Source organism: Lipotes vexillifer, unplaced genomic scaffold (genome assembly GCF_000442215.2).
Source record: "Lipotes vexillifer unplaced genomic scaffold, Lipotes_vexillifer_v1.1 scaffold572, whole genome shotgun sequence".
Lineage (NCBI taxonomy): Eukaryota > Metazoa > Chordata > Mammalia > Artiodactyla > Lipotidae > Lipotes > Lipotes vexillifer.
Window position 1 is genome coordinate 535,502 of NW_006771270.1, and position 9,891 is coordinate 545,392.

The 9,891-nt window shown below is 52.5% G+C and overlaps 1 protein-coding gene across 4 annotated transcripts in view; it reads left to right on the forward strand.

Moving 5' to 3' along the window:
* The window catches only part of LIG3 (DNA ligase 3), a 21,583-nt gene that overhangs the window by 10,646 nt on the left and 1,046 nt on the right, over nucleotides 1-9,891 (forward strand). Inside the window, exons 9-20 of one of the 4 annotated variants that reach the window (XM_007446582.1) lie at nucleotides 1,240-1,395; nucleotides 3,155-3,286; nucleotides 3,659-3,738; nucleotides 4,699-4,786; nucleotides 5,462-5,539; nucleotides 5,828-5,951; nucleotides 6,559-6,701; nucleotides 7,038-7,112; nucleotides 7,560-7,706; nucleotides 8,231-8,438; nucleotides 8,841-8,923; nucleotides 9,120-9,267. In XM_007446582.1, the coding sequence (XP_007446644.1) occupies nucleotides 1,240-1,395; nucleotides 3,155-3,286; nucleotides 3,659-3,738; nucleotides 4,699-4,786; nucleotides 5,462-5,539; nucleotides 5,828-5,951; nucleotides 6,559-6,701; nucleotides 7,038-7,112; nucleotides 7,560-7,706; nucleotides 8,231-8,438; nucleotides 8,841-8,923; nucleotides 9,120-9,176 (1,371 nt within the window). In that variant the 3' untranslated portion in view covers nucleotides 9,177-9,267. Of the gene's footprint in view, nucleotides 1-1,239; nucleotides 1,396-3,154; nucleotides 3,287-3,658; nucleotides 3,739-4,698; nucleotides 4,787-5,461; nucleotides 5,540-5,827; nucleotides 5,952-6,558; nucleotides 6,702-7,037; nucleotides 7,113-7,559; nucleotides 7,707-8,230; nucleotides 8,443-8,805; nucleotides 8,924-9,119; nucleotides 9,268-9,891 lie in introns of those variants that run through there. The other 3 variants (XM_007446581.1, XM_007446580.1, XM_007446579.1) reach the window with 3 other exon arrangements.

The window sequence follows — 9,891 nt, forward strand, 5'->3', positions numbered from 1 at the left end:
GCGGTTCACCTGTCATCTCTCCTGAAGTCAGGTGGATATATGAAGTAACTCCTGTTTCTGTGACCTGCCTCAGAGTAGCTCTGAGAGTTGGTGACAGAGCCAGGCTTCCTATGCCAGGGTGACTTGGGTCTCCTTTTTTTCTGGAAAGAGAGGAAGCTTAAGAAATGAAGACCAGCTCTTCTTGGGCCTCTGCTCATTTCATGAGAAATGAGATTTCCTTTCTGACTTGGGTTTTCTTGTGCAACAGGACTGTCCACATCTGCTGCCATGCCTGCTGTGAGAGCCTTTGCATTGTTTCAGTGGGGTGCGCTGCTTTGTATGAAGCGGTCTTGTGTGTTTTACTGAAGTCTTGGTCTAGGGTTCTGTGTTTGGGACAGGGAAGTATTCTGTGGGACAGCCAGCACCAAAATAGTGAAATCTCCTCTTGAGGGACTGGTCCCCTCCATTATGGCCTTTCTGACTTTTATAAGAATTCTATCTGGAGTCTCTTCTACAGCCTGTCATTTGAAGAGTGGCATGGGTTATACAGCTTACTGGTTAACCACCCAGGCTTTGGAGTTGGGCCTAGATTCACATCTCATTTCTGCCCTTTACTAGCTATGTAACCGAAAATGGGCATTTAACCTCTGTGAACTTCAGCTTTCTCATTCATAAAGCAAAAACAACAATATTTATGGCATAAGATACAACATTGAGGATGAAATGAAATTTTGTGTATGATCTGACACATAGAAATACCTCCAAGATGATAGTCATTGTTGTTTGAGTCAGGACAGCACAGGTATGTGAATAAGCACTCCTGTGTCATGTCCTGTCCTAGGGATTCCTGATCACTGCCATCCTGCCAGCCTCACTGTCACCTGCATGCTTTAATCTTACCTCTGCATACCCCCTGTGCTAACTGTGTGTTCAGTAATAAGCCAGAGGCCTTGCAAGACCCTAAATTATTATTGAGAAAAAAATCAAATGCTGTTTCAGTGGAATTGTATTTGCTCTACAATGAATTGCATTCATATATTCCTCAAAATGCAAGCTCCCGTGTCAATTTTGGTGGTGCTTTTATTGTTGGAATATGACACTGCCCAGCCTTTTCCATTCCCATCACCTCTTCGGCAGCCTGCCCTGGGGGTATGCTCTGGCTGTTGGTCCCTGGGACCTGGGCTCTGGGCTGTCCTTGCTGAGCAGCCCCTCTTGGAAGAGCACCTGTAAGTCTCCAGGCTTTTCTTTCCTTACCTCAAGGCCGAGGCCTGCAAGTCCATCGAGTACGCGATGAAGAAGTGTCCGAATGGCATGTTCTCTGAGATCAAGTATGATGGGGAGCGAGTCCAGGTGCATAAGAACGGGGACTACTTCAGCTACTTCAGCCGCAGTCTCAAGCCAGTCCTGCCGCACAAGGTACAGGTCCCTTCCTTTCCGCTGGGACTCTTTCACTTCCTGCCTCTAAGAATCTCAAAGCCAACGTTCCATAGCCATTCCAGCTCTGGTGTAAAATAGGGTCTATTTTGTATTTGTTGAATGAAAGAATGAATTCATGTATTCCATTTTGGAGTCTTCCAATAATGAGGGGCTGCTCAGTAGGGACAGCCAAAGAGCACAGACAGGGGTCAGTCAGCACAGAGCCTGTGGGCAGTGATGCCAGCTGTGATGCCGGGACAGCGAGCTCAGCTGGTGAGCCACGTGCAGTGCTTGTCTTCTGCGTTTCCGAGTCCTGTGTGCTCCCCGCTAGCTAAGTCATGGCTCAGGTACAAAGGGCCAATGGGCTGTCATTCATTAATTTGTTCAACAAATATTTATCAAGTGTTTAGTATATTCTGGTTGCTGTTTAGGTAGTGGGCATCCAGCATTTAAAAAAAAAAAAAAGGGTGGAAGTTCTGCCCCTCCAGAAGCTTACATTCAGAAGTAAACATAATCCCACAAGGATTTCTGGGAGCCCAGAATCCTGCCCTCAATCAGAGGGCATTGAGAACCTCACCCCTCAGCCCTTCTTAGCTCCCGGGGCCTCTGGGAGCTTTTGGGGGTGTCCAGGGAAAAGCAGTGGAAACATCTGGCTCCAGTAGCTGGAGGGTAGGTAGACCTCTTGTTCTTGTTCCCCCTTCTATCTTAGCTCAGACTCCACTTCTCAGAGCCCCGGGAGAGGGGACGTGGTATGGGGCTCGCATCCTTACCTCAGCCTCCCCTGCCTGCTAGAGCACTGGGCAGTCAGACCGTTTGGTTTGGGTGTTCTGGAAAGCTGAGCACAACCTCCCCGTGAGCATTAGTATGGGCTCACTTGCTCCGTAGGGAGGGCTCACAGTCAAACTGCTGAGGAACAGCTCCTGGTGAGCTTGTTCTGGGGACACCTTCTGCTCCTTAGGAAGGCATTTGAGCACAGCTTTCCAGACCGGGAGCCGTTTCCCTGCTCTCCCTTACCAGAGTTTCATTCATCCCTCTCTCCCCTTTGCTTTGGTTCATGAAGGGCTGGGTCCCAGATGGAAGCAGAGTGGGATGGATGTACAGGCCTTTCCTGTACCCCCTCCAAGCTTCTGAGGCAGTGATGGCCTAAGTGCCCTGCCCAGGGGAGGATTGGACCACAGTAATGCTTCCTGGACTGCCTTCATGGCCTTACTCGGCAGGGGCCACCATGGGTTACAGTGGGACCTCTTCCTCTAGGACTGTAAACACTAAGGCTCTGCCTTTCACAGGAAAAAAATCCAATTCCAAACATCCTTTTCTTCCTCATTCTGAAGATGGCTATGGGTTCAGAGCTCCCACTCAGAGAAGAAGCTCCTCACGTTTCCTGCTCCTCCTAAGGGGATTCATTTCTTCCCTTCCGTCTTTTTTCCAACTGGTCTGTTCTCCTGCACAAATCTCTGCCTGCCCACGTTCCCTCCCTCCATTCTGTGTTTGTCTGCCCCCCCTCCTCCCCCTCATTTTCACTCTCAGTTTCTTCCTTTTTCCTGCAAATTCTCCTGTGCAGCCAATAGAAAATGACCTCAACATGGGCTGACCTCTTCCTGGGTCTGGGCAGAGGTCCTGAAACATAGCTGATTCTTCTTGTCTAGGTGGCTGCCGAGGCCTAGGTCTATTCTGCACATTAGCTCGGCTTGCACATGTTGGTGTTCTGTGTTCCTTCTGGGGCCTGACTCCCTCCCCTGAGTGACCCTTCTGCCTCCAGGTGGCCCACTTTAAGGACTACATCCCCCAGGCTTTCCCCGGGGGCCACAGCATGATCTTGGACTCTGAGGTGCTCCTGATCGACAACAAGAAAGGCAAACCACTGCCCTTCGGGACTCTGGGAGTGCACAAGGTACTGGTTCAGGGCCAGATGTGCAAGAGTGAGTGTGTGCACGTGTGTGTGCTGTCAGTCTGAATGGAGAGGGATGTATCACTTACTTAGGGTCAAGCTTATCTTCATCTCTGAACTGGTTCTGAATTTAGCCCTGAGTTTAAATGCGTTTTTGTGTTTTGCATTAAAAAAAGAGCTAGTAGTGGCAACTAACTTATAATTGGGTCAGTCTCTATTCAGGACCACCTGTCAAGTGCCCTTATGGCCCAGGGACTTCACAGCACAAATAGGCCTTTTGTATCAGATGCTTCAGAGGGTCTCTGGAAGTGGACTGGTACTCCCCACTTTTCATGCCCTCTTATTTTTGTCCCTTATGTACATTTTCCCTTACAGAAAGCTGCCTTCCAGGATGCTAATGTCTGCCTGTTTGTTTTTGATTGTATCTACTTCAATGATGTCAGCTTGATGGATAGGTGAGGAATCTGTTTTTGATTCCTGGGTGGGGAGGTGAGGGCTTCAGATTGGACAGGAGGGAGGAGAAGTGGCTGGAGCTAGTGCCTCTTTGCGCCCAGGAGCTGCAGCGGGAGGGAGCTGAGAGCCAGCACAGTTGCTACACAGCTCCCCATTCAATGTTACGAAGAGCTGATGTGTTGACTAGGTCTCGGCTCTGAATGCTTAAGTCACAGAGGAAACTCAACCACTCACAGCAAAATGGATTGTTGACGAGATACAGACTATGAGCACAGTAGGGTTTCAGTTTATCTTCAGCAGCATCTACGGGTACATGAGGCAGATAGTTTTCAGCTCAGAGATTTTGTTTTTGGAAGAGGCCGACAACAGGAAGCTTGTGATTGTCGGTGTTCTGTGGCTGGGGCCTTCTTAGGGATAACTAGCAGTCTTGACTTAGCTGCATCCAGTTCTTGAGCCTGAGAAACCGTTTTGGCCCCTTCCTCCCTTAGAGAGGCATCCCGGCCCCCACCCTCCACACCAGCCTTGAGTGTGGAAGGGGAAGGAGACAGAAGGGAGAAAGAACTGCGGGGGTAGGAGTTGGGGTTTGGGCTTCAGGTCCTGAGGCCTGTCGGCTTGCTCACCCAAGCACCAGCCCGCCTGGGGCCTGGGGTGAAGCAGGTGCAGAAAATGAGAGTCGGAGTTATTTTTCAAATGGGACCAGGATTTGTACAGTCTGTTTGGGCTGATGAGGTAGAGACAGGAACTACAGCAATTAAGTGGCTCTGTACCATGGCTTATAACTGTCTGTCTTTGGTCCCAGTGGAGCCCTTGTCACCCTGGGCAGGCAGAACTGTTAGACATGAGGGCCCTAAGCCATGGCAAGCCCTGAAGCCGAAGTTCATTGTTGTGCCCCTTCCCTCCTCAGAACTCCTCAAGGGGGTGGGAGGATCCTGGCCTGACCTCAGTTCTCCTGTCCCCCTCAGGCCTCTGTTTGAGCGGCGGAAGTTTCTTCACGATAACATGGTTGAAATTCCCAACCGGATCATGTTCTCAGAAATGAAGCAAGTCACAGTGAGTGAATCCCACCCTAGGCAGTGTCCTAGTGGTTTGAAAGCAGGGCAGAGAGCCCCTTGGGTCAGATGTGACTGGGAGAATGAGTCTTAATTATTTTCTTATGAGGGAAGCTGATGTGTATACAGGCATACCTTGGAGATATTGTGGGTTTGGTTCTAGACAATAAAGCAATATCACAATAAAATAAGTCATGAATTTTTTGGTTTCCCAGTGCATAGAAACGTTATGTTAATACTATAGTCTATTAAGTGTGTAATAGCATTATGTCTAAAAAAACAATGTGCATACCTTAATTAAAAATACTAAAAAATGCTCACCATCATCTGACAACACAGGGTTGCCACAACCTTCAGTTTGTAAAAAAACACAGTATCTGCAGAGTGCAACAAAGCAAAGCACAGGAAGACAAGGTCTGCCTGTGTTTGTCTACCAGTCTCCACCTGGGAGGGCAGGGCATGAAGCATCCTTCCCAGGTGGGCTCCCAGTGTCTCTGAGCTGAAGCAGCTCTCTGGTTGGTCGCTGCTCTGCTAGTGCTTTTGTTCCTTCTACTCAAGTCAGGTTGTTTCCAGCAGGCGCTTTGCTAGTGTGTGAAAAGAAACTCCCCTCTGCCTCACTCCCAGAGCCCTTCTCTGTTCTCATACCAACCTCAGTGTCTCTCCTGTTATCCCTCAGAAAGCTTCTGACTTGGCTGACATGATCAACCGGGTGATCCAAGAGGGGTTGGAAGGGCTGGTGCTGAAGGACGTGAAGGTAAGAAGGTCACATCCTTTGCTTTCTCCTGCAGAGCCCTCCCCTGAGCCTTTCCAGCCCTGGCCAGGAGGTGGCGGTGGTGGTCTGAGGTGTTTGGGGGTGAGTGCTGGGGGGCGTCTTTCCAGAGTTCTGGATCCTAGAGGATGGGTTTATGTATGTCTCCCTTAGTGCCTGGAGCAGAGCGGGCTGGGCACTGTGACAGATCCAGTATGTCACGTGAAGAGGTAAAAAGCCCACCCTCATACAGTGTCCATTCTAGTTTGTGGTCTCTCTCTTGCTTCCCCTCAGGGTACATATGAGCCTGGAAAGCGTCATTGGCTGAAAGTGAAGAAGGACTATTTGAACGAGGGGGCCATGGCTGACACGGCTGACCTGGTGGTGCTTGGGGCCTTCTATGGGCAAGGGAGCAAAGGTCAGGGTGGCCTCTGGCCCCTGGGAGGGTACTTCTTTGAAAGGTACCACTCAAGGAATAGGCAGGCCTTTTTGCTGGCTTGGTCTGCTAGCGTGGCCAATCATGACTTCCAAAGCTCTGGGATTAGGGGCCCCAACCTCACCCATGCTACGTCAGGCAGGGACATTGAGAGCTGCGGACCTGGTAAGGCAGAGATCAGGCAAGAGTTCCCTGTGCTAGCCTGGCACAAAGAAGCTCACCACCAACTATTTCTTCAGGGACTGGCAGCTTTCTCCTCAGGGAAAATCTCCATTTCCTGACTGGAGAGGAAGCTGGGGTCTGAAGAACTAGTACCGGGAGGCATCTTTCTGTGTGCCAGGCTCGATTCAATTCCTTTTACTCCACCAGAGCCCAACATCAGGTGTGATTATCCCTAATTCACTGAAGAGCAAATTGAGACTCAAAAAGGTTAAACCTACACAGCTAGTAAGGGGTAGATCCAGGAGGTGATCTCTGGCACTCTGATGCCAAGGCCTGGGCCCTTTCCTCCAGCAGGCTGCCCCTCACAGGGCACGAGGGGGTGGAAGACATGCCCCCCCGCAGTTTATTTAGTCCCTCCTCCCCACAGGTGGCATGATGTCCATCTTCCTCATGGGCTGCTATGACCCAAGTAGCCAGAAGTGGTGCACAGTCACCAAGTGTGCAGGAGGCCACGATGACGCAACGCTTGCCCGCCTACAGAAGGAACTGGACATGGTGAAGATCAGCAAGGTGAGGAGGGGACCTGGGGGCCCTGGCCTCTGGACTGGCAATCATTCCTGAGACAGGCAGTGTTATGGGGGCTGCAGGTATCATTTATCTGTTTCCATAGAAGAGAGCTGCTGCTTGGCCATAGGAGCAGTATTAGGCCCTCAAGTTCTCTGAGTACCTACCTTGTGGAAACTGGCCTACATGCCCTCCAGGCCACACTGTCTCTGGGCAGGGAGGATCCCAAGGGGTGAGGTTCAGCCTTTTGTGATAAGTCACCTGTTCTCACAAGCCTGTGACCAAGAAGGGGTTTAAGTCTCATTTTGGCAACAGCCCAGGACTGCACCTTTTCTCCTCTAGGATCCCAGCAAGATACCCAGCTGGCTGAAAGTCAATAAGATCTACTATCCTGACTTCATCGTTCCAGACCCGAAGGTATTAGCCCAGGGCCTGGGGCCCTCCAGCCCAAAAACTGAGCTTGTACATTCTCTAGTGCCCCAGAGACGTCACCTCGGCCTCACTGACAGTTCACCCAGGGTGGGGCTCTGGACTGTTTAGCCAAGTGACAGGCACAGGGATGACCAGTCAACACTGAGAAGTCATCCTCAATAGAGAAAGGGACTGCCCATCCTCTGGGCACAGAGGGTCTGCTCTAGAAGTGACCTGGGCCCACCCCTTCCTGCACTGACAGAGAAACTGAGGCCCAGAGAAGAAACGAGACTTCCCTAAGGTCACACGGCATCAGCAGCAACAGTGGGACTTGAATTTGTCTCCTTCCTGTTAGCCACTGCTTTTTTGATTTTAACTTGTTCTGTATTGCTTTTAGCTGGTTGGGAGGTGTTTTCTACTTAACCAGGGAGTGACCTGACTTACTCCTGACAGAAAGCTGCGGTGTGGGAGATCACAGGGGCTGAATTCTCGAAATCTGAGGCACACACAGCTGATGGGATCTCCATCCGTTTCCCTCGCTGCACCCAAATCCGTGATGATAAGGATTGGAAGTCTGCCACTAACCTCCCCCAACTCAAGGTGCCACCTCCTGGGCTGTGTGTGTGTCCTGTACCCCACTGTCCCAGCCTTGGAACCGAGGGCACCTGGCTTCCTGCATCCTCTGTCTTCTCCTTTCCCCACTGCACTGAGATGGGCAAAGAAGGCAGTTATCAGAAAGGGAGACCAAGCCGTGACAGGGCCAGGAGCAGCAGCACTGGGCCTCCACCCGCATCTCCCGCTAGAGAGCCCTACCTTCACCGGGCCCCGTGGGCAGCCCTGGGTCCCAGTGAGGGAGAGCTCCTGGCTCACGGCTTCCTGTGGAGGATCTGGCCCCAGGCTGCAGTCTCTGTTGCGGAAAAGAACTGGGGAACAGAACAGTGATCTGTGCTGATTACTCCAGAAACAGGGCCAGAGCTAGACAAGTACCAAGGAAGCCAGCCACTTTTCCCTGTTATGTGTGTTTCCCCTCATTGTTCCTCCGTCACCTAAAACGTACCACACAGACTGCCTGAGGCCAGTGGCTGGGAAGGGAGTGATACACCAACATTCTCTCCCCTCCTCAGGAACTGTACCAGCTCTCCAAGGAGCGGGCGGCTTTCGCCATAGTGGCCAGAGATGAGGGGAGCTCCACTACAGGGGGCAGCAGCGGAGAGAACGAGGGAATCTCAGGGCCAGCTGTGTCTCACGAGGCCCCGAGAACCTCCCCCAAGCAGCCCTCCGCCAGTGCCAAGAAGGCAGGAGGGAAGCTGAGTAGCTCCAACAGCAAAGGCGGTAAGGAGAAGGGTAGGGGCTGGGGTGATGAAGAATGGATACGAGGGCAGAGACCAAGGGACAAGGACCCAGTCTCACACTCCAGCCCTGAGGTCATGGATTCTCTGTCCACTGCAGCTGACATTGGCTGCATTCCTGTGTGTCCACCCATGGGCCAGAAATTGTTCTGCTGGGCATCCTCCTGCTCTGTAAATCTGAATGACAGGACCCCGGGAGAGCCCCTCAGAGCCGGGGATAAGCCACCTCTGAGCTAAAGGCTCAGCGTACAGCCCTTACCTCCTGTCTCACCCACGGTCACAGCAGAGGAAGGGCCCAGCCCTCCTCTGTACTCCCCTGACTTCAGGGATCATTATCCGCGCCCCTGCCCTCTTCTTGGTTCTCATCCTGAGCTCTCTCCTGCAGGCAACAAGCTGGCTGCAAAGCCTTCCCCTGTGAAAGTGGGAGAGAAGCGGAAGGCTCCTGATGAGACTCCATGCCAAGCAAAGGTGAGGGTAAGAAGAGCAGTGCCCTCCGGGGGGTGGGGGGCCTCATGTGCCCAACCCTCTGCACTTGGACTCTGAGAGACAAGCGAAGGTGTTATTGGGACTAACTGCCAACCCCTGCCCTCCTGCAGCTGCTCCTGGCCGCGGGCTGGGCTGGCAGTGCTGCAGCTCCACCCTGTGCCCTCTTGTTGCCTTGCAGAGGCGGCCGGCCAGCGAGCAGAGAGGAAGGAGCGCTGTGCCAGCAGGCAGGCGATAGAGCAGCCAGCCCAGCCGAGAGGCTGCAGGGACCCAGCCGGCTGCCGGCCCCAAGTCACAATGACATTAAAGGGGAGAAAGCCCAGTCTGGGTGTGGGAGTGCAGCAGTGAGTTTGTGAACAGGGCCAGCCAGCGAGGAGTGGGAGAGGGCACTGGCTTGGTGACCATCTTTTTCCCTCTCGTACTGCCTTGTTAGTCTTTGGTTTGACAGCAGCTATTGAGCGCCTACTGAGGCCATTGACTCGGTTCAGCCCTGGGGGAGCTGATGCCCCAAAGGGCAGATAAAGAACTCGACATCTGGTCACTACACGGTGATTGTGCCACCCCAGCCCAGGAGTCAGCACAGAGGTCTGGGAACTCAGGCCTGAACCCAGTCCCCAGAGCACCTATACGACCTTTCCGTCTTTTCCCTGCCTGAAGCCTGGAATCCACGTGCAGTCACGAGCCGGGCTCCTGGCCCCTTGGTCAGCTAGTGCACACACAGTGGACTGCTTGATTGAGCAGCATCGCTGCGTCTGAGCGCCACTGGCCCTGCCCACCAGCCCCTGGATGGTTCTTGGAGACACGTACTTACCGAGTCCCCAGTGTAGGGACCTGTCTCCTCTCCCTTCTCTTCCTCTAGGCAAGGATGGAAGGGCGTGTCAGTCCTATGTAATCTGGAGTGGCTGGAGGATCGGGGTTTTGATGCCTTTACCCTTCCTCCAGTAAACTCTTTC